The sequence below is a fragment of the Trachypithecus francoisi genome, unplaced genomic scaffold (genome assembly GCF_009764315.1).
Source record: "Trachypithecus francoisi isolate TF-2019V2 unplaced genomic scaffold, Tfra_2.0 Lachesis_group16, whole genome shotgun sequence".
Classification (NCBI taxonomy): Eukaryota; Metazoa; Chordata; class Mammalia; order Primates; family Cercopithecidae; genus Trachypithecus; species Trachypithecus francoisi.
The window spans coordinates 49,081,800-49,105,052 of NW_022681461.1; the positions used below are offsets into that span (position 1 = coordinate 49,081,800).

General features: G+C 44.6%; 2 protein-coding genes across 4 annotated transcripts in view; one reads left to right on the forward strand and one right to left on the reverse strand.

Annotated features, from left to right (window-relative positions):
* Positions 1-19,347, reverse strand: part of SAXO1 (stabilizer of axonemal microtubules 1) — a 133,425-nt gene extending 114,078 nt beyond the window's left edge. The window contains exon 1 of one of the 3 annotated variants that reach the window (XM_033237427.1): positions 19,049-19,347. Coding sequence is in view for 2 of the 3 variants with exons in the window: in XM_033237428.1 (XP_033093319.1) it covers positions 1,800-1,846 (47 nt within the window). In the remaining variant the exon portion in view is untranslated. Of the gene's footprint in view, positions 1-1,799; positions 2,720-19,048 lie in introns of those variants that run through there. The other 2 variants (XM_033237428.1, XM_033237426.1) reach the window with 2 other exon arrangements.
* RRAGA (Ras related GTP binding A) lies at positions 19,220-20,867 on the forward strand. Its single transcript, XM_033237429.1, has one exon. The coding sequence runs from the start codon at positions 19,502-19,504 to the stop codon at positions 20,441-20,443; it is 942 nt and encodes a 313-aa protein (XP_033093320.1). The 5' UTR covers positions 19,220-19,501; the 3' UTR covers positions 20,444-20,867.
* The last annotated feature ends 2,386 nt before the right edge of the window (positions 20,868-23,253 follow it).

Here is a 23,253-nt window from a genome sequence, read left to right on the forward strand (position 1 = left end):
ATGAGTCATACCCCTACTGCAGGGGCAGGAGGGAGACTTCTCACTACATATGCTCTGCACCTCTTAATGAGCATTCTGCCTTCCTACCTAGACTGCACGCTGTGCAAAGATGGAGATTATGTCCTATACATTTCAATCCCGATGCCTAGAACAACGCAGGACACAGGAAGGTAATGTAAAGGGTCCCAGGAGAAAGAAGGCCTTAGAGGCAGGGCATGGTGGCTCATGCCTGTAATCCCAGCACTTTGGGAGGCCAAGGTAGGCGGATCACCCAAGGTCAGGAGTTCAAAACCAGCCTGGACAATATGGTTGAAACCCTGTCTCTACTAAAAATACGAAAATTAGCCAGGCATGGTGGCATGTGCCTGTAATCCCATCTACTCAGGAGGCTGAGGCAGGACAATCACTTGAACCCTGAGGCGTAGGTTGCAGTGAAGCGAGATGGCACCACTGCACTCCAGCCTGGGCAACAGAGCAGGACACCGTCTCCAAAAAGAAAAAAAGAAAGAAAGCCTTAGAAGAAAAGGTTTTGCTGGGTAACATGTAGTCCTAGACTATACACTGCTCCGGCCCCACTTAACAAAGCTCAAAAGCAAGACCCACATTTGAACATGTTCTAGTTCAGTGAGTCCCAGTCCTAGCAAATGGTCAGAATCACCTTTAGATAGTTGGCAGGACCCACCCTGAGATTATCAATTCAACGGTCTGAGCAACTGATAGTTTTCAAACTCCCTCTGTGATTCTAATCAGCAGCCAGAGTTGGGAACCACGCATTGATGCCAGAGATGTAGAAGGTTGCTGATCCAGTTTGTAGACTGCCCTTTAATTCTCCACACTACTGATACCATTTTTATCTGCATGTGTCATATTTGCCCTTTTTTCAGATTTCAGGACACTAACATATTACGCACAGTCCATGTACCAGGACTCACGTACATGATCTTAACTCTTATCATGGTCCTATGAGGTCGGTATTGTTGGTACAGATGAGGCACCTATGACCTGGAGTTTATTTACCAATCCAAGATCCCACAATTAATGACAGCCCAGGAGAACTGACCTCAGAACCCTCTTGCCTTTTGCTCCTCTGCTGCCCACTCCCTGCCCCAACCAGCAGAAACCCAGCTGTCCTGGGAAGCAGGTAGAAGGAACATCTAAGAGATCATGTGAGAGACAGCAGACCAGCCAGCCCGTGGGACTCTGACTAAAGCCCATGATTTCCCCCAGGACCACCTTTACTGTGCTTCCACCCAGACATGCTCCTTAAAGGTGAGAAAAGAGACCTGGCCAGGCCAGGCGACTGTGAAAGTAATGTTTTCATTATTCTCATTCAACTCTACACAATGTGGAAACAAGTTTTACTAATACCTTATACTTCTTCGACAAAGTAACAATCTCTCTGAATGAGAAATTCAGATACACTACAGGAATTCTCCTCCCATCCTATCACTTTCCCAAAAGGAGCAAGACTGGTCCCACTGGGCCAGGTGTTCTCCCTCCTTGGCTGACACTTTCTGGGCTTCAGGGAAGGGAGTACAGCCTGCGCGGCCACGCCCATTTCAGCCTTCCTGCAGTTCTGAAGTGAAGCGGCACAGAAGGCCTGAAAACAGCCACATTTGCCAGAACTGATGTGCGTCTGCGGGCACAATGCTAGTTGACAAAATTGTGGCCTAAAAAACGTGACAAGTGAACGAACCCACCGTGATGCCGCCTGATGAAGCAGCTGGGGGAGGCTTCCCTTCCTCGGGAGTCTGAAAGCCCAGGCTCCCCCAGCCTTGCCCTGAGCACGGCCACCTTACCCGCAGGAGCACAGTTCACAGATGCACTTCGTCTTCATAGCAGCCATCCTGAGGCCCTGACGTCCCCTCAGAGCATCGCCAGCCGCAGCCGACTCCTGGACCCCAACCACCTGGCTTGGGGCACGCCCAGGCACGAGGGCCTTGGCAGATGTTCTGTTTACTCGAAGGAAAATTTAAGTGGCCCTTTTGCAATATCCTGTCGTCTGTTGCCCTCCTGGAGCTGGCCTAGCACGAGGGAGCAGCCAGGGAGACCTCACCCTACATGCCACCGCCCCGGCCTCCGCAGCCCAGACTCAGGCACCTGGAGCTACTGACTGGGCCCCAGGAAGCTGCGGGGTCCGTGCCCAGGTAGCCTCTGTGATGTTGCCAGGACCAGGAGGGGCACACCTCAGATGACAATTACATCACAAGAGCCGCTTGTGAGGTCGGGAAGCTCCCAGCAACTCACTGGCAGGCCCAGGACGGGGGTTCCCGGGTGGACCTTGGAGAAACCTGGAAAAGGTGGAAGTCACTAGAAAGCTCCTGGTGCAGTAAATGGTCACACGTGCAGAAAAGCTGAAAACTCCCTCACCATCACCTTGGGTGGCATTTGCTGTCTCTAGGATCCATGGTGCCCCCTCTTAGGGGAATACAGCCCTTGACTTCCAAAAGGCTTGCCTTGAATAGGGTTTCCAGATCTTCCTGTGGAAACCTAAGCCTTTGGCTTCAGATGTCTGTTAGAATTGCTCTCACCCACAGACCTGCGCTCTTGAGAACACAGCGGTTTAAGAGAGCCCAGGCCCTCTCTGCTCAGGTGGGTGCTCAATCACGTCTCCAGGTGCTGGCAATGATGCCTGGAAGCGGAGGCGCTCACATTTTAGTGCGCATCAGGACCACCTGGCTTGATGAAAACCAGATTGCCAGACCCCACCCCCATAGTTTCTGATTCAGTGTTTCTAGGGTAGGCCATGGACTTCCATTTCTTTTTTTTTTTTTTTTTTTTTTTTTTGAGACGGAGTCTCGCTCTGTCGCCCAGGCTGGAGTGCAGTGGCCGGATCTCAGCTCACTGCAAGCTCCGCCTCCCGGGTTTACGCCATTCTCTCGCCTCAGCCTCCCGAGTAGCTGGGACTACAGGCGCCCGCCATCTCGCCCGGCTAATTTTTTGTATTTTTTTAGTAGAGACGGGGTTTCACCGTGTTAGCCAGGATGGTCTCGATCTCCTGACCTCGTGATCCGCCCGTCTGGGCCTCCCAAAGTGCTGGGATTACAGGCTTGAGCCACCGCGCCCGGCCGGACTTCCATTTCTTACAAGCTCTCAAGTAATGCTGGTTCTGCTGGGCCAGGGACCACACTTTAAGAACCACAGCTTTTGAGATTCCTTTACACCCCCTGAAATAGTGTTTCTTCAGCTTACCTGGTCCCGAGAGCACACCCCCAACCAGAAGTCTCCCCTGCATCAAAACCTCTAGTCCAGGAATCTAGCTTCAACAAGAAGCCAGGTGATTCTGGTCATGAAGCAAGTTCAAAAGACACTGCTCTGGCCAGTTGTTTGGACTTAAACCATTTTGATTTCCTGCTTATGGGAAATGGGAACTGTATTGACAATCTTTATGCTTGTTTTTCTTTCCTATGCTTCCTAACTCCTTCCATTCATTTTAGTGAATGAGTCAGTCAGAGGCATCTTGGACTGCAAGACACTTAATATTCTGAGGGTTTTGTGGGGTTTTTTGGGTTTTTTTTTTTTTTTTTTTTTGGTTTTTAGGTTTTTTTCTTCAATATTAGGCTCTGGAATAGAGGTCAGCAAACTATTGTCTGCAGGTTGGCCACTTGACTCTATCTGGCCATTGAGCTAAGAATGGTTTTCATATTTTTTAATGGTTGAAAAAATTAAAATAATATTACATGACATATGAAACTTACCTGAAATTCAAATTTCAGTGTCTGTAAATCAAGTTTTGAATTTTTTCAAAAAATTTGTGTAAACATTCCTGATTTTGCCTCTCGGCCCACAAAAGCTAAAATATTCACTATCTGACTTTTTACAGAGAAAGAGTGTTCCAACCCCAGGTATAGAACGTCAACAAGGTAGATTCAGACAGGAGCAAAGCTTATTGATCATTCTTAAGAACAGTGGGTTGGGAAGCTGCTCCTTGCCTTCCCAGTAGGAAGTCAGAACTTTAAAGGGGAGAATGGAAACCTGGCCAGACAAAAAACAGGTGGGAGCTATTGGAAGTCAAAGCAAAGCCTGCATGCCATCCATCGCCATTGACAGAGAACATCACAAAGTCCTTACAGAGGAAATACAGTGCTGGACACCAGCCTTCTCTTGATGGCTGCCTAATCATTATCCATAAGTCTTTCAGCAGAAGAATGCCTGTTCATTCTCCCTGCCATTCAAACTGCCCTTGTGGGTGGCCACCTTGTCAACAATCACGGTACTCCCTACTTCCCCCATCCATGCCGTCAATAGAGGGTAGAGATCTAGAAAGATGAAAATGGTGTGGATAAAAGCCTCAACGATATATCCAAAGATGCAGTGCTAGACAGTCGGGACAGCCTCCCCTCACCTAATTACACTTACTATCCATTTTTTGTTACATCCAGCCAACCTTACCCTGACCCATCTAATATGGTTTAGTTCTGTGTCCCCACCCAAATCTAATCTTGAATTACGCCTATAATTCCCACATGTTGTGGGAAGGACCCAGTGGGAGATAGTTTGAATCATGGGGGCGGTTTCCCCCATACTGTTCTTATGGTAGAGAAGAAGTCTCCATGAGATCTGATGGTTTTATCTTCATTTTTCTCTCTTGCCACCCACCATGTAAGAAGGGTCTTTCGCCTCCCACCATGATTCTGAGGCCTCCCTAGCCATGTGGAACTGTAAGTCCAATTAAACCTCTTTTTCTTCCCAGTCTCAGATATGTCTTTATCAGCAGCGTGAAAATGGACTAATGCAGTAAATTGGTACCAGCAGAGTGCGGTGCTGCTGAAAAGATACCCAAAAATGAGGAAGCAACTTTGGAACTGGGTAATAGGCAGAGGTTGGAACAGTTTGGAGGGCTCTGAAGAAGACAGGAAAATGTGAGAAAGTTTAGAACTTCCTAGAGACTTGCTGAATGGCTTTACCCAAAATGCTGATAGCAATATGGACAATAAAGTCCAGGCTGAGGTGGTCTCAGACAGAGATGAGGAACTTGTTGGGAATGGGATCCAAGGTAACTCTTGTTATGTTTTAGCAAAGAGACTGGTGGCATTTTGCCCCTGGCCTAGAGATCTATGGAAGTTTGAACTTGAGGGAGATGATTTAGGGTATCTGGCAGAAGAAATTTCTAAGCAGCAAAGCATTTAACAGGTGACTTGGGTGCTGTTAAAGGCATTCAGAGCATAAAAGTTTGGAAATTTTGCATCCTGACAATGCAATAGAAAAGAAAAACCTTCTCAGCAAACTAACACAAGAACAGAAAACCAAACACCACATGTTCTCACTCATAAGTAGGAGTTGAACAATGAGAACACATGGACACAGAGAGAGGAACATCACACACAGGGGCCTGTCGGAGGGGTGGGGGGCTGGGGGAAGGATAGCATTAGGAGAAATACCTAATGTAGATGACGGGTTGATGGGTGCAGCAAACCACCATGGCACATGTATACCTATGCAACAAACCTGCATGTTCTGCACATGTACCCCAGAACTTAAAGTATAAGAAAAAAAGGGCCGAGCGCGGTGGCTCAAGCCTGTAATCCCAGCACTTTGGGAGGCCGAGACGGGCGGATCACGAGGTCAGGAGATCAAGACCATCCTGGCTAACACGGTGAAACCTCGTCTCTACTAAAAAATACAAAAAAACTAGCCGGGGGAGGTGGCAGGCGCCTGTAGTCCCAGCTACCCGGGAGGCTGAGGCAGGAGAATGGCGTAAACCCGGGAGGCGGAGCTTGCAGTGAGCTGAGATCTGGCCACTGCACTCCAGCCCGGGCGACAGAGCGAGACTCCATCTCAAAAAAAAAGAAAAAAAGAAAAGAAAAACCTATTTTCTGAGGAGAAATTGAAGCTGGCTGCAGAAATTTGCATAAGTGATGAGAAGCCAAGTGTTAATCCCCAAGACAATAGGGAAAATGTCTCCTGGGGATGTCAGAGATCTTCACAGCAGCCCCTCCCACCACAGGCCCACAGGCCTAGAAAATTATTTCATGGGCCGGGACCAGGGTCCCCGTGCTGTGTGCAGCCTAGGGACTTGGTGCCTTCCATCCCAGCTGCTCCAGCCATGGCTGAAAGGGGCCAACATAGAGCTTGGGCTATGGCTTCAGAGGATGCAAGCCCCAAGCCTTGGCAGCTTCTGCATGGTGTTGAGCCTGTGAGTGCACAGAAGTCAAGAACTGAGGTTTGGGAATCTCCGCCTAGATTTCAGAGGATGTTTGGAAATGCCTGGATGTCCAGGCAGAAGTTTGCTGCAGGGGTGGGACTCTGGAGAACCCTCTGCTAGGGCAATGTGTAAGGGAAATGTCCCTACTGGGGCACCACCTAGTGGAGCTGTGAGAAGAGGGCCACCATCCTCCAGACCCCAAAATGGTAGATCCACCGACAGCTTGCACTGTGTGCCTAGTAAAGCCACAGACACTCATCACCAGCCCAAGAAAGCATCCAGAAGGGAGGCTGTACCCTGCAAAGTCACAGGGGAGGAGCTGTCCAAGACCATGGGAATTCACCTCTTGCTTCAGCGTGACCTGGATGTGAGACATGGAGTCAAAGGAGATCATTTTGGAGCTTTAAGATTTGACTACCCTGCTGGATTTCAGACTTGCATGGGGCCTGTAACCCCTGTTTTGGCCAATTTCTCCTATTCGGAACAGCTGTATTTACCCAATGCCTATACCCCATTGTATCTAGGAAGTAACTAGCTTGCTTGTGATTTTACAGGTTCATAGGTGGAAGGGACTTGCCTTGTCTCAGATGAGGTTTTGGACTGTGGACTTTTGGGTTAAGACTTTGGGGGTACTGTTGGGAAGGCATGATTGTTTGTGAAATGTGAGGACATGAGATTTGGAGGGACCAGGGGTGAAATCACGTGGTTTGGCTCTGTGTCCCCACCCAAATCTCATCTTGAATTGTACTCCCATAATTCCCACATGTTGTGGGAGGGACCCAGTGGGAGATAATTTCAATCACGGCAGCAGATTACCCTATACTGTTCTCACGGTAGTGAGCAAGTCTCACAAGATCTGATGGATTTTTTGGGGGTTTCCGCTTTTGCATCTTCCTCATTTTTTTCTCTTGCTGTCGCCATGTAAGAAGTGCCTTTCATCTCCTGCCATTATTCTGAGGCCTCCCCAGCCGTGTGGAACTGTAAGTCCAATTAAACCTCTTTTCCTTCCAAGTCTCAGGTATGTCTTTATCAGCAGTGTGAAAATTGACTAATACACCATCTAAACCTCCAAAATCCTGGTATCAAAATTTTCTCCCCTAGGAACTATTTACTGTAACTTGCTATCAAGTTACATCAAACCTTTCTGGGTACTTTCTATAAGCTCCCTCATCTATCTCTTACAACTGACATAAATCTATCATGCCCATATTACAAATCAGAACACTGAAGCCAGGAGGTAAACTCATTCAATGAGTACTAGATCTGGGGTTCAGACTCACTGTGGTCTCAAACTTTTCCATCCAAGAAAAGGACAAAGAACAAGAAGAAATGGCTATGTATGTGCCGTCAGCCCCTGTGAGGGAGCAGAGTGAGGCACAGCCTTTAAAAAAATAAAAATAAAATGGGTAAGTTGAATATCTTTGAGACCACTATAAACAGTATTTTATCTTAAAATTTTCATTTACTTCTTAATATGGACATCTTTAATATTTTCCCTAAAATTTTTTAATAAAATTAATACGTAGTGGTGCTGCACAATTTTTATTCTGTGGCCTTATAACTCACCCAACCCCAAACTTATTGCTGTATACCATCTGAAAAGCAACTCTTTACAGAACATTGTTTAAAGTGGTGAGATCACACCACTGCACTCCAGCCTGGGCAACAGAGCAAGACCTTGCCTCAAAAGAAAAAAAAAGAAAAGAAAATATTAGCAAACTGAAACTAGCAACATATAAAAAGGATTAAATACCATGACCAAGAGGGGTTTATCCCAAGAATACAAGGTGGTTTTAATACTGAAAAACCAACTGTGGTTAAATGTTATTGCTGGTGTGCTACTTTATTTAATGTACTGTGGAACAAAATAAGGGTATTGTTGGGATGTGATTATGATAACTCTAGGCTTTTAGCTCTCCTCAAAGTTTGAGGTTAAAAAAATGTTAAAAGACATGAGTTAAACTTTATGTGTATGATGTGATTTAGCTATGCAGAAAATATTTAAGTTGGATGTACCTGTTTTATGTACATCTACTGTACTTAGTACCTCAAAGTTTAGTCCCTTATTAGTTTCTCAGTGTTCAGGTTACCTTGAGAAAGGCCATGCTTAGAGAACTGGATTTCTCCTTTGAGAACTTTTAGTATGGTTTGAAGAAATCAAGTGATAAAGGAGTATGCTGAATATGCAATAATTTACTTCTACTGCGTGCTGCATTTTAAGAACCTAGATGAAACGAGTAGTTGGTTGGCTTTGTTACGTTTTTTGTCTTTGAAAGAGATGCATGTCGTGGAAGTCACTTTTTTTTTTGAGACGAAGTCTTGCTCTTGGCCCCCAGTCTGGAGTGCGATGGTGCCATCTCAGCTCATTGCAACCTCCGCCTCCCAGGTTCAAGTGATTCTCCTGCCTCAGCCTCCCAAGTAGCTGGGATTACAGGTGCCTGCCACCATACCCAGCTAATTTTTGTATTCTTAGTAGAGACAGGTTTCACCATGTTGGCCAGGCTGGTCTTGAACTCCTGACCTCAGGTGATCTGCCCGCCTCAGCCTCCCAAAGTGCTGGGATTACAGGTGTGAGCCACCGCGCCTGGCCTGGAATTCATTTTTTAAATGTTATATTCCAACCTTATATGTTCCAAGGTGCTGTGCACTGTGAATCTTTTATTTAAAAAAAAATTGCAGGTGCTTTTATGTATAATTTGAATTATGCTAAATGAATTGTTTTTGTACTTAACCATTGTAATCCAAAAGATAAGGGTAAAGTTTACATGCTTTTCAAAAATTTTTGTTAAGAAATAGCAAACTAATGGTTTAGGATTTCAAATACTGATACCCTCCCAAGACATGAGCATTTGGGGAAGTCAAGCACCTAATACAACTCATTTAGCATGGGTGAAATTTGATTAAAGATGTTAGAAAATTTTTTTAAAAAGAAAAAGGGCTGAGCACAGTGGCTCTGGGAGGCTGAGGCATGTGGATCACTTGAGGCCAGGAGTTTGAGACCAGCCTGGCTAACATTACAAAACCCTGCCTCTACTAAAAATACAAAACTTTAGCCAAGCATATTGGCACACACCTGCAATCCTAGCTACCTGGGAGGCTGAGGCATAAGAATCACTTGAACCCAGGAGACAAAGGTTGCAGTGAGCAAGATGACGCCACTGCACTCCAGCCTGGGCAACCGAGTGAGATTCTTTCTCCAAAAAAAAGAGAAAAAAGAGAGAGAAAGAAAGAGGCCATAAAACTATATATTATATGATTCCACTTATATGAAGTTTCTTGAGAAGGTAAATCTATACAGACAGAAAGCAGACCAGCAGTTGCCTGGGTCTCAGGGTAGATCTACCAGCAGAGATCAAATGCAAACAGGGACAAGGGAACTTTTGGGGATGGTGGAAATACTCTAAAATTGAGTGGTGGTAACAGAACTATAAACTTACATAAAATAAATGAATTTTCTAGAATTAAAATTATACCTCAATAAAGCATTTAAAAAAAAATCTTGCAAAACATCCATTTCAGAATAAAGGGCATCCAAATTGGAAAAGAAAAAAAGTCAAATTATCCTTGTTTGCAGATGATATGTTCTTATATTTGGAAAAACCTAAAGGCTCCACCAAAAAACCATTAGAATTGATCAACAAATTCAGTAACATTGCATGATACAAAATCAACCTACAAAATCAGGAGCACTTCTACATGCCAACAGTGAACAATCTGAAAAAAATGTAAAAAGTAATCCCATTTACAACAGACACCAAAAAAATTAAATACCTAGGAATTTACTTAGCTAGGGAAGTGAAAGATCTCTACAATGAAAACTATGAAACACCGATGAAAGAAACTGAAGAGGACACGAAAAAGTGGAAAAATATTCCATGTACATGGATTGGAAAAATCAACTTTGTTCAAATGTCCACACTACCCAAAGCAATCTACAGATTTAATGAAATCCTTATGAAAGTACCACAACATTCTGCACAGAAATAGAAAAAACAATCCTAAAATGTATATGAAACCACAAAAGATTGAGAATAGCAAGCTATCCTGAGCAAAAAGAACAAAATTGGAGGAATCACATTACCTGACCTCCAGTTATACTACAGAGTTATGGTAACCAAAACAGCATGGTACTGGCATAAAAACAGACACACAGACCAACAGAAGAGAAAAGAAAATGCAGAAACAAATCCATACATCTACAGTTAACTCATTTCGACACAGGTGCCAAGAACATGCATGGGGTAAAAACAGTCTCTTCAATAAATAGTGCTGGAAAAACTGAATATCCATATGCAGAAGAAGGAAACTAGACTCCTATCTCTTGCCATATACAAAAATAAAGTCAAAATGGATTGAAGACTTAAATCTAAGACCTGAAACCATGAAACTATTACAAGAAAACATTGGAAAACTCTTGAGGACATTGGCCTGGACAAAAATTTCTTGAGTAATACCCCACAAGCACAGGCAACCAAAGCAAAAATGGACACATGGGATCACATCAAGTTAAAAAGCTTCTGCACAGCAATAGAAACAATCAACAAATCAAAGAGACAACCCACCAAATGGGAGATATTTGCAAACTACCCATCTGATAAAAAATTAATCAGAAAATATAAGGAGCTCAAACAACTCTATGGGAAAAAAATCTAATAATCTAAATTTTTTAATGGGCAAAAGATCTGAATAGACATTTCTCAAAAGATGACATATAAATGGCAAACAGGCATATAAAAAGGTGCTCAAAATCATGGATCATCAGAGAAATGCAAATCAAAATGACAATGAGATATCATGTCACTCCAGTTAAAATGACTTTTATCCAAATGATGGGCAATAACGAATGCTGGCGAGGATGGGGGGAAAAGGGAACCCCTGTACACTGTTGGTGGGAATGTAAATTATTACAACCACCATGGGGAACACTTTGGAAGTTCCTTAAAAAACTAAAAATGGTACTATCATATGATTCAGCAATCCCACTGCTGGGTATATACCCAAAAGAAAGGGAATCAGTGTATCAAAGAGATAGCTGCACTTCTGTGTTTGTTGCAGCACTGTTCACAACAGCCAAAATTTGAAAGCAACCTAAGTGTCTATCAACAGATAAATGGATAAAGAAAATGTGGGCCGGGTGCGGTGGCTCACACCTGTAATCCCAGCACTTTGGGAGGCCAAGGTGGGCAGATCACCTGAAGTCGGGAGTTGGAGACCAGCCTGACCAACATGGAGAAACCCCGTCCCTACTAAGAATACAAAATTAGCCAGGCATGGTGATGCATGCCTTTAATCCAGCTACTCAGGAGGCTGAGGCAGGAGAATCTCTTGAACCCAGGAGGCAGTGGTTGCGGTGAGCTGAGATCGCGCCACTGCACTCCAGACTGTACAACAAGAGCAAAACTCTGCCTCATAAAAAAAGAAAAAAAAATGTGGCCAGGTGCAGTGGCTATAGCCTATAATACCAGCACTTTGTGAGGCCAAGGCAGGAGGATCACCTGAGCCAGGAGTTTGAGACCAGCCTGGGAAATATAGCAAAACCCTGTCTCTACAAAAAAATACAAAAATTAGTCAGGCATGGTGGTGCACACCTGTAGTCCCAGCTACTCAGGAGACTGAGGTGGGAGGATCACTTGAGCCTGAGAGGCAGAGGTTGCAGTGAACCAAGACTGCATCACTACACTCCAGCTTGAGCAACAGAGCAAAACTCTATCCCCCCAAAAAAGAAAATGCGGTACATATACACTATTCAGCCACAAAAAAAGAATGAGATCCTGTCATTTGCAACAACATGGATGGAACTGGAGGTCATTATGTTAAGCGAAATACGCCAGGCACAGAAAGACAAACTTCACATGTTCTCACTTATTTGTGGGAGTTGAAAATTAAAACAATTGGCCGGGTGCGGTGGCTCAAGCCTGTAATCCCAGCACTTTGGGAGGCCGAGACGGGTGGATCACGAGGTCAGGAGATCGAGACCATCCTGGCTAACACCGTGAAACCCCGTCTCTACTAAAAAATACAAAAAACTAGCCGGGCGAGGTGGCAGGCGCCTGTAGTCCCAGCTACTCCGGAGGCTGAGGCAGGAGAATGGTGTAAACCCGGGAGGCGGAGCTTGCAGTGAGCTGAGATCCGGCCACTGCACTCCAGCCTGGGCGATAGAGCGAGTCTCCGTCTCAGGAAAAAAAAAAAGAAAAAGAAAATTAAAACAATTGAACTCACAGACACAGAGAGCAGAAGAATGGTTACCAGAGGCTGGGAAGGATAACAGGTGGGTTAAGGGGGAAGTGAGGATGGTTAACGAGTACAAAAAGTAGTTAGAAAGAATGAATAAGACCTAGTAGGGGCCAGGCACGGTGGTTCACACCTGTAATCACAGCACTTTGGGAGGCCAAGGCGGGCAGATGGCTTGAGCCCAGGAATTCAAGAGCAATCTGGGCAACATAGTGGGATCCCATCTCTACAAAAAATACAAAAATTAGCCAGGCGGCCAGGCACGGTGGCTCACACCTGTAATCACAGCACTTTGGGAGACCGAGGCAGGTGGATCACGAGGTCAGGAGATCAAGACCATCCTGGCGAACACAGTGAAACCCTGTCTCTACTAAAAATACAAAAAAATAGCCGGGCGTAGTGGCCAGCGCCTGTAGTCTTAGCTACTCGGGAGGCTGAGGCAGGAGGATGGTGTGAATCCGGGAGGCGGAGCTTGCAGTGAGCCAAGATCATGCCACTGCACTCCAGCCTGGGTGACAAAGCGAGACTCCGTCTCAAAAAAAAAAAAATTAGCCAGGCATGGTGGTATGTAACTGTAGTCCCAGCTACTCGGGGGCACTGATGTGGGAAGGATTGCTTGAGCCCAGGGGGTGGAAGCTGCGGTGAGCAGTGATCACAACACTGCACTCCAGTCTGGGCCACAGAGTAAGACCCTGACTCAAATAAAAAAACAAAAAACAAAAACAAAACAAAACAAAAAAGACCTAGTATTTGATAGCACAACAGGGTAATTATGGTCAATAATTTCATTGTACATTCAAAAATAACTAAAAGAGTATAACTGAGCCTGGCACAGTGACTCATGCCTGTAATCCCAGCACTTTGGGAGCTGAGGCAGGCGGATCACCTGAGATCGGGAGTTCGAGACCAGCCTGGCCAACATGGTGAAACCCTGTCTCTGCTAAAAATACAAAAATTAGCCAGGCGTGGTGGCGGGTGCCTGCAATACCAGCTGCGTGGGAGGCTGATGCAAGAGAATCACTTGAACCTGGGAGGTAGAGGCTCCACTGTGTCACGCCATTGCACTCCAGCCTGAGCAATGGAGTGAGAGTTTGTCTTAAAAAAAAAAAAAAAAGTATAATTGGATTGTTTGCAACACAAAGGATAAATGCTTGAGGGGATGCATACCCATTTACCCATGATGTGATTATTATGCATTGCATGCCTGTATCAAAGTATCTCATGTACCTCATAAATATATATACCTACTATGTACCCACAAAAATTCAAAACAAAAAAACTTTTCAATTCCCTTTCGGTATTACTTACTATCGAATTATTATTATTCCATTTGAGCATTTGAGATTAAGATCTCTCCTATTTCCAAGTAAGCGAGCAGACTGAACACATGCAATTATCTTTCTCCAGAATCCCACAAACATGAGAGAAATAGGATGAGATGGCAAGAACAAAAATGGGGTAAGAGATCATAAAATCAAAATTTTTGGAAGCAGGAATGCACAAGCAAGAATGGTAACTGACTTAGCTGACTCAAGAAAACTGAACCTTAGCCAATAGTAGGGAAAGACAAGGAGCAACATTTTTACCACAGAACCTCCAAATGATTCAAGAGTCGGTAGCATCAGTGAGAGCAGAGATTGCACTAAAAAGGAGGGATTGTTTGAAGAGCCTTTAAGATGCAATTAGACTTAGAGATCCCCTCGCAATTTCACATAGCTGGGCAATTGCCTGTCTCTCATCTAAGACTAGCAGTTTTTATTCCCTGCAAAGAGTAAAACAGGGGGTCTCTGGACTAGAGAAACACCAGAGACACTGAGGACTGGAGTACCATATTGTAAACAGGATTAAGTTGGCCTATAAACTGAATATTAGCAACCTAGCTTTCTTCTCCCACTTAGTAACCAGAATGCTATTTAACAGGCTTATACTCACCCCATCCCAGTAGAAGAATCCTGGGAGAATCTAACCAGCCAAAGAGAACAGGTCTAAAGGTGGCAGGCGGCAAGACTTTCTTCAAAGAAATGGCCCAGTCATTTCAATGAACCTGATAGTCTTCAGTGCTACCCACGGGTTTTAAAAAATAACTTTAAATAGGAGCAGACAACCACTGATCACTGAACAAATGAGTAAAGTTTCTAACATGAAAATGCTCTATGATTTCCATAAACTACAGCAAAGGCCATTTTTGAACTTCTTTTACTGCCGGGCGCGGTGGCTCACTAACGTGGAGAAACCCCATCTCTACCAAAAATACAAAAGTAGCCGGGTGTGGTGCCGCATGCCTGTAATCCCAGCAACTCGAGAAGGGTGAGGCAGGAAAATCGCTTGATCGTGGGAGGCGCAGGTTGCGGTGAGCTGAGATCGTGCCATTGCACTCCAGCCTGGGCAACAAGAGTGAAACTCCGTCTCAAAAAAAAAAAAAAAGAGAGAGAGAACATACAAACAAAAGAAACTTGGAAGAAACCAAGACTAAACAGGATAAAAACTTTTAGATAAAAACTTTTATTAATGTTACTATTATCCTCAGAGAGATAAAAGAAGATATTTAATCCATGAAAATAATTTTATGTTTTTAAAAAGAACAATTAGAACAGCCTGTGGAAATTAAAAATATGATATTAAAATTTAAAACTCCAAAGAGTTGGAAAATTAAGATGAGAAAAATCTCCTGGAAAGTAGAACAAAAAGACAGAAATAGAAAATAAGAACGGTTTACCAAAAAAATATTTAAAAATTAGGCAGGCCAGGTGCAGTGGCTCATGCCTGTAATCCTAGCACTTTGGGAGGCCAAGGCAGGCGGATCACCTGAGGTCAGGAGTTCAAGCCCAGCCTGACCAACATGGAGAAAGGAGAAACCCTGTCTCTACTGAAAATACAAAATTAGCCAGACAAGGTGGCACATGCCTGTAATCCCAGCTACTTGGGAGGCTGAGGCAGAAGGATCACTTGAACCCGGCAGGCAGAGGTTGTGGTGAGCTGAGATCATGCCATTGCACTCGAGCCTGGGCAGTAAGAGCAAAACTTCGTCTCAGAAAAAAAAAAAAAAACAGGCATAGTGGCACACGCCTATAATCCTACCTACTTGGGAGGCTGACATGTGAGGATCCCTTGAGCCGAGGAGATGGAGGCTGCAGTGAGCTATGATGTCACCAGTGCACTCCAGCCTGGTTGACAGAGAAAGACTCTGTCTCTAAAAATAAATTTTAAAAAATTTTTTAGAAAGAAAAGAAGGCCAGACGCAGTGGCATACGCCTGTAATCAGCACTTTGGGAAGCTGAGGCAGGCAGATCACTTAAGACCAGGAGTTTGAGATTAGCCTGGCCAACGTGGTAAAACCCCATCTCTATTAAAATTCAAAAATTAGCCAGGCGTGGTGGCAGGCTTCTGTATTCCCAGTTACTTGGGAGGCTGAGCCAGGAGAATGGCTTGAACCTGGGAGGCGGAGATTGCAGTAAGCCAAGATAGTGCCACTGCACTCCAGCCTAGGCTACTGAGCAAGACTCCATCTCAAAACAAAAACAAAAACAAAAAATATATAAAACTTAGCCAGGCATGGTGGTGGAGGCCTGTAGCCCCAGCTACTTGGGAGGCTGAGGCAGGAGAATCTCTTGAACCCAGGAGGTGGAGATTGCAGTGAGCCAAGATCGTGCCACTACACTCTAGCCTAGGCAACAGAGTGAGACTCTGTCTCCAAAAAAAAAAAAAAGAAAGAAAGAAAAGAAAGAATACATTAGAGGAAACGCCATAAAATGTGATATCCAGACCTTAGGAGTATTCACATGAGAGAATAGAGGAAATATATCATCAAACAATTCAAGAACATTGTTCAGAATTCAATGGCATGGTTTCCAAATTAAAAGACACATTGGAGGGTCCAGCACAATGCAAATTTGAGCTCAACAATGCCAATTATCATTAAATATCAGAACACTAGAATAAGGAAATTCTGAGTATGTTTTTAGAGAGGAAAGAATAGATCAAAGCCAAGAAGCAGGCATCAGACTACTGGCAGCTAAAAGACGATGGAGCAACAGAGCAATGCCTCCAAGACTCTAAGGAAAAATTATGTCCAACCAATCAAGTGTGAGGGTAAAAACAAAGAAAATTTCAGACATCCAATGTCTTAAAATTTTTACTCTCCTCATACTTTTTATCTGGAAGCTATTGGATCATGTGTTCCACCAAATGAGCCAAAAATGAGAAGATGTGAAATCAGGAAAAAGAATACTCAACTCGAAAGAATGGGGAAGGGAAACCCCAGAATGGTGGTGAAAGGCGATCAGATAAGAAGGCTCCAGAAGAGACATCACCAAGGAGATGAAATTGAATACACTGAGAGGAGATTTTCCACATACTATATTGTATTATGGAATTTCACTCTATGATTTCCATAAGCTACAGCAAAGGCCATTTTTGAACTTCTTCTACTGCATATGTTAACAGTAGGAAGTATTTTTTTAATAAATGAAAGAATGGAATACCTGAATTTGTACAGTACAGTATACACTTTGAAAAGGGCTTTAGGCCAGGCATGGTGGCTCATGCCTGTAATCCCAGCAATTTGGGAGGCCGAGGCAGGTGGCTCACTTGAGGTCAGGAGTTCGAGACCAGCTAGCCAACATGATGAAACCCCATCACTACTAAAAATACAAAAATTAGCCGGGAGTGGTGGCAGGTGCCCATAATCCCAGCTATTTGGGGGGCTGAGGCAGAAGAATCGCTTGAACCCAGGAGGCGGAGGTTGCAATGAGCTGAGATCACGCCACTGCACTCCAGCCTGGGCAACAGAGCAAGACTCCATCTCAAAAAAAAAAAAAAGAAAGAAAGAAAAGAAAGAATACATTAGAGGAAACGCCATAAAATGTGATATCCAGACCTTAGGAGTATTCACATGAGAGAATAGAGGAATATATCATCAAACAATTCAAGAACATTGTTCAGAATTCAATGGCATGGTTTCCAAATTAAAAGACACATTGGAGGGTCCAGCACAATGCAAATTTGAGCTCAACAATGCCAATTATCATTAAATATCAGAACACTAGAATAAGGAAATTCTGAGTATGTTTTTAGAGAGGAAAGAATAGATCAAAGCCAAGAAGCAGGCATCAGACTACTGGCAGCTAAAAGACGATGGAGCAACAGAGCAATGCCTCCAAGACTCTAAGGAAAAATTATGTCCAACCAATCAAGTGTGAGGGTAAAAACAAAGAAAATTTCAGACATCCAATGTCTTAAAATTTTTACTCTCCTCATACTTTTTATCTGGAAGCTATTGGATCATGTGTTCCACCAAATGAGCCAAAAATGAGAAGATGTGAAATCAGGAAAAAGAATACTCAACTCGAAAGAATGGGGAAGGGAAACCCCAGAATGGTGGTGAAAGGCGATCAGATAAGAAGGCTCCAGAAGAGACATCACCAAGGAGATGAAATTGAATACACTGAGAGGAGATTTTCCACATACTATATTGTATTATGGAATTTCACTCTATGATTTCCATAAGCTACAGCAAAGGCCATTTTTGAACTTCTTCTACTGCATATGTTAACAGTAGGAAGTATTTTTTTAATAAATGAAAGAATGGAATACCTGAATTTGTACAGTACAGTATACACTTTGAAAAGGGCTTTAGGCCAGGCATGGTGGCTCATGCCTGTAATCCCAGCAATTTGGGAGGCCGAGGCAGGTGGCTCACTTGAGGTCAGGAGTTCGAGACCAGCCTAGCCAACATGATGAAACCCCATCACTACTAAAAATACAAAAATTAGCCGGGAGTGGTGGCAGGTGCCCATAATCCCAGCTATTTGGGGGGCTGAGGCAGAAGAATCGCTTGAACCCAGGAGGCGGAGGTTGCAATGAGCTGAGATCACGCCACTGCACTCCAGCCTGGGCAACAGAGCAAGACTCCATCTCAAAAGAAAAAAAAAAGGACTTTAAGGTAGATATAGAGGCTTCAGTATCCTGATGACTCTCATTCATTCTGTATGAACGATACTGGAGGACACTGATTCACTCATCTACTTGAAGACCAAGAGCAGAATCACATTATGCTTTTAGAGGGGCACAGGGTGGCCTATTGTTAGGCAAATAGACTGCAGTCAGACTAAAACCAAATTCCATTTCATCATTTAGCATCTGTGTAACTTGGTCAAGTAACTTAACCTCTCTAACCTTTGATTCCCTCACTTGAAAATAGGGTTATTAATTCACAGGGTTACTGTGAAGATGGAACTAATGCATGGGATTCCATATTATCGTTTCCTCGAGCTTTGGAATTCTAATTATAAATTCTAAACTCTGAGATTACGGGAAAAGCAGATGTAAGAAAGGAATTAAAAGCACCAACTGGAAGCCAGGATGTCTCCCAGGAGGGACTCGCTATCGGCTAGCTGCGCAGCGGCGGGCAATCGCTTAACCTGTCTAAGTCTCACTTTCCGCATCTGCACATTCTCCATCTGCCCTGCCCCTGTACTCACTGGGCCAGGGAACCTGGGGAGGCCTAAGCGGACTGGGAAGTTAGGCTTTCTCACCACTTCATCAGTCAGCTGCCCCTGCGGAAACCCGCCCAGCACACCTCGCTCCTAAAGCCAGTTGCGGTAGTGGTGGTGGTTGGGGGCTTTTTTTTGGCCACCAGAGGGCAGCATTTCCCCCTACCAACCATACACGTACCCCTAGCAACCGCAAACCCAGCTGCAACAGAACAAAAGACCGGAGTCCTTGGGCTTCCCTTCCATCTTAGGGCTTACGCTGCCCCGGTTGGGTTTCATTAGAGCAGCAGCTTTTCAAAGCTCGTCGGGCAGGAACGGCGGAGCGACGGAGCTCTCGCGAGATCGCCGCCGGAAGTGGGTGGTGGCGGAGACGCAGCGGTTCTCTCTCCGGAAGGCAAGCGAGTCTCCCAAGCCGTTGCCACCCACAGCCGCAGGCGCTCCGCTCTGAGGAAGAGTCAGCCCCGCTGCGGCCTCTCCAGCCCCAGGTTCGGGCTCTCGCCTTTCCTGCCTGCCCAGCTGCGCGGCGGAGCGGAGCGAGGCACCACCTGCGAGTCTCCGGCAGCCCCCGACCCCTCCCTCGGCGCTGCGTGTAGGCCGCGCCCTCAGGCCTAGTCCGCGGCGGCCCCGGCGGGTGATGCCAAATACAGCCATGAAGAAAAAGGTGCTGCTGATGGGGAAGAGCGGGTCGGGGAAGACCAGCATGAGGTCGATTATCTTCGCCAATTATATTGCTCGCGACACTCGGCGCCTGGGGGCCACCATTGACGTGGAGCACTCCCACGTCCGATTCCTGGGGAACCTGGTGCTGAACCTGTGGGACTGTGGCGGTCAGGACACCTTCATGGAAAATTACTTCACCAGCCAGCGAGACAATATTTTCCGTAACGTGGAAGTTTTGATTTACGTGTTTGACGTGGAGAGCCGCGAACTGGAAAAGGACATGCATTATTACCAGTCGTGTCTGGAGGCCATCCTCCAGAACTCTCCTGACGCCAAAATCTTCTGCCTGGTGCACAAAATGGATCTGGTTCAGGAGGATCAGCGCGACCTGATTTTTAAAGAGCGAGAGGAAGACCTGAGGCGTCTGTCTCGCCCGCTGGAGTGTGCTTGTTTTCGAACGTCCATCTGGGATGAGACGCTCTACAAAGCCTGGTCCAGCATCGTCTACCAGCTGATTCCCAACGTTCAGCAGCTGGAGATGAACCTCAGGAATTTTGCCCAAATCATTGAGGCCGATGAAGTTCTGCTGTTCGAAAGAGCTACGTTCTTGGTTATTTCCCACTACCAGTGCAAAGAGCAGCGCGACGTCCACCGGTTTGAGAAGATCAGCAACATCATCAAACAGTTCAAGCTGAGCTGCAGTAAATTGGCCGCTTCCTTCCAGAGCATGGAAGTTAGGAATTCCAACTTCGCTGCTTTCATCGACATCTTCACCTCAAACACGTACGTGATGGTGGTCATGTCAGACCCGTCGATCCCTTCTGCGGCCACTCTGATCAACATTCGCAATGCCCGGAAACACTTTGAGAAGCTGGAGAGAGTGGATGGCCCCAAGCACAGTCTCCTTATGCGTTGAATATTGCCAAATGCTCTTTCTGAAAATGCTGAATTGCCTTTTTTGTTTGCATCCTTTATTTTTAATATTCATAATGTCGTGTGCTTAAAAGTGGGCTTTGAAGTGTGTGCTGCTTACTCCTTTTATCTTTCTCCCCGGCTCCCCAGTCTTTAAACATTGGACGCTATTTACTCGGCTACCCAGTAGAGCTTTGAAGCTGGCCTTTCTGAGAAGTTGGTATGATGTAACACTAAAGTAGGTGGTTCGTGTGTGTTTTCATTACCTGGTTATAATAGATATGCACATCAAAGCCTTTACCAGTATCTCCTGTATTCCGTATCAGATTGCAAAGATGGAATGTTACTATTTTATCAGCAAGGTATTAAAATGCATTTATAAATTCTTCTTGGCTTCATTCATGAATAAACGTGTTAGCAGTTTAAAACATAACCTTATTTGAAATAACTTGAAAGTGCTTAATATGTAAATCTAAAGATTCTGACTGCCCACAAGTATTGCTTGACTGGCAAATTTGATTGTGAGTTTAGCCCCCAGCATTTTAGTGATGTTTGGCAACAGCTGTAGAAGTGCTTATGCTATGGACTCAAGCTAGAACACCTGAGTTAGTATTCTGGTCCCTTCACTTACTAGCTCTGTGAACATGAGCAAGTACTTAATTTCACTACACTTGTTTCCTCATTGGTAAAATGTGGGTCAGAATACTACTTTATAGCCAGAGGTGGTGGCTCACACCTGTAATTCTAGCACTTTGGGAGGCTGAGTGGGAGGATCACCTGAGACCAGGAGTGCAAGACCGGCCTGGGCAACATAGTGAGACCCTGTCTCTACAAAAAAAAATTGTTTTTCATTAACTAGGCATAGTGGTGGGTGCCTACAGTCCTAGCTACTTGGGAGGCTGAGAAAAGAGGATTGCTTGAGTCCAGGAGGTAGAGGTTGCAGTGAGGCATAATTGTGTCACTGCCCTCCAGCTTGGGTGACAAAGCAAGACCCTATCTCAAAAACAGAAAAAAAAAAAAAACACCTGAAAGGATATTTAAGAGGATTAAATTCAACGTGGTATTTAGGAACGGTGCCTAGCGCATAGCGCACATAGCGTACTGTGTTAACTACCATTACCATCTACTAAGCCATTCTTCCCCAAATTACTGGATGTGAAACCTATTTGAGTATTTGATCCCGTACTAAATGTCAGGTGTTCTTAAGCACTTGTGCATTTATCTTACTGAATCCTCACAACCTATGTGGTAAGTTACTTTGATCGCTATTTTAACAAATGAGCAAATTGCTATGACCTTATTAAGGTCATACAGCTAAACCCAGGCAATCTGACTACTGACTCTCCTCATCATTACACCCCATTACTTCCGTTGAAAAGTTAACTGTAAGAGTCATAGCTTTTTATGTTTTGTTGTTGTTGTTGTTTCTTTGAAACGAGGCTTGCTCTGTTGCCCAGGCTGGAGTGCAATGGCGCGATCTCACTGCAACCTCCGCCTCCCAGGTTCAAGCTATTTTCCTGCCTCAGCCTCCCAAGTAGGCATGCAGCACTAGGCCCAGCTAATTTTTGGTATTTTTTAGTAGAGATGAGTGCTTCACCACGTTGGCCAGGCTGGTCTCAAACTGCTAACCTCAAGTGATCCGCCCATCTTAGCCTCCCAAAGTGCTGAGATTACAGTCGTAAGCTACTGCACACGGCAATTTTTTTGTTCTTATAACTTGCACAGATCAGCACTAATGGGTCCTAGCTTTTTAAATATGTATTATTCCTTCATATAATTCCGAATTTATATACTGAGTAAGCTGAAGCCCAGGAAGCTAAGTGATCTTCCTCAAGGAATAGAGTTTCACTCATTTTGGGCAAGATCACTTTCCCATTTGTATTTCTCTGGAAATTGGATAATACTGAACCAGATTCTTGGATCACCTACTTTTAAGAAAGGATTTTGGCCGGGCGCGGTGGCTCAAGCCTGTAATCCCAGCACTTTGGGAGGCCGAGACGGGCGGATCACGAGGTCAGGAGATCGAGACCATTCTGGCTAACACGGTGAAACCCCGTCTCTACTAAAAAAAAAATACAAAAAACTAGCCGGGCGAGGTGGCGGGCGCCTGTAATCCCAGCTACTCCGGAGGCTGAGGCAGGAGAATGGCGTGAACCCGGGAGGCAGAGATTGCAGTGAGCCGAGATCGCGCCACTGCACTCCAGCCTGGGCGACAGAGCGAGACTCCGTCTCAAAAAAAAAAAAAAAAAAAGGATTTTGAGGTTCCTAATTTGGATTGGCAATGTGTAGTAAAATGGGCAAACAGGTCGAAAATGTCCCATTCCAGTTCCAGCAATAGCTGCCTTATAAATTGTTTGAAAAGAAAGCTAAGTATTTTAGAGCCAAGAGACCTGTGATCAACTCTAAGCCTCTCATTTTACACCCGAAGTGCTATCTTTGTATGGACAGTAAATATAAGTGATAGGGCTTTAGAATTTCTAAGGGTTTATAAAATTATTTAATATTTATTAAACCCTTTCTAGCAGCAGATGTGGATGACACTACTTATGAAGAGTAAGAAGCTATGCAGGTGTAATTTATAAAAATTACCTAATTAGGGCCATTGGCAATACATTAGTGTAAAGACTCCATATGAGAAACGTGACAGTATAGATATTACTTTAAAAATTCATTTTAAAATAGTATGTACAGTAAATCTAGTAATTAAAATGGAAGTAACAAAATATGTTTACCTGAATCACTGAACCTCTCAAATTTGTTGATTAGGTTATTAATATACCTTTATATGTGATCATCTTAAGGTTTGCAGGGGCA

What these genes read in the sequence shown, in the direction of transcription:
- RRAGA (XM_033237429.1), top strand. Translation starts at nt 19,502, where the DNA reads ATGCCAAATACAGCCATGAAGAAAAAGGTGCTGCTGATGGGGAAGAGC.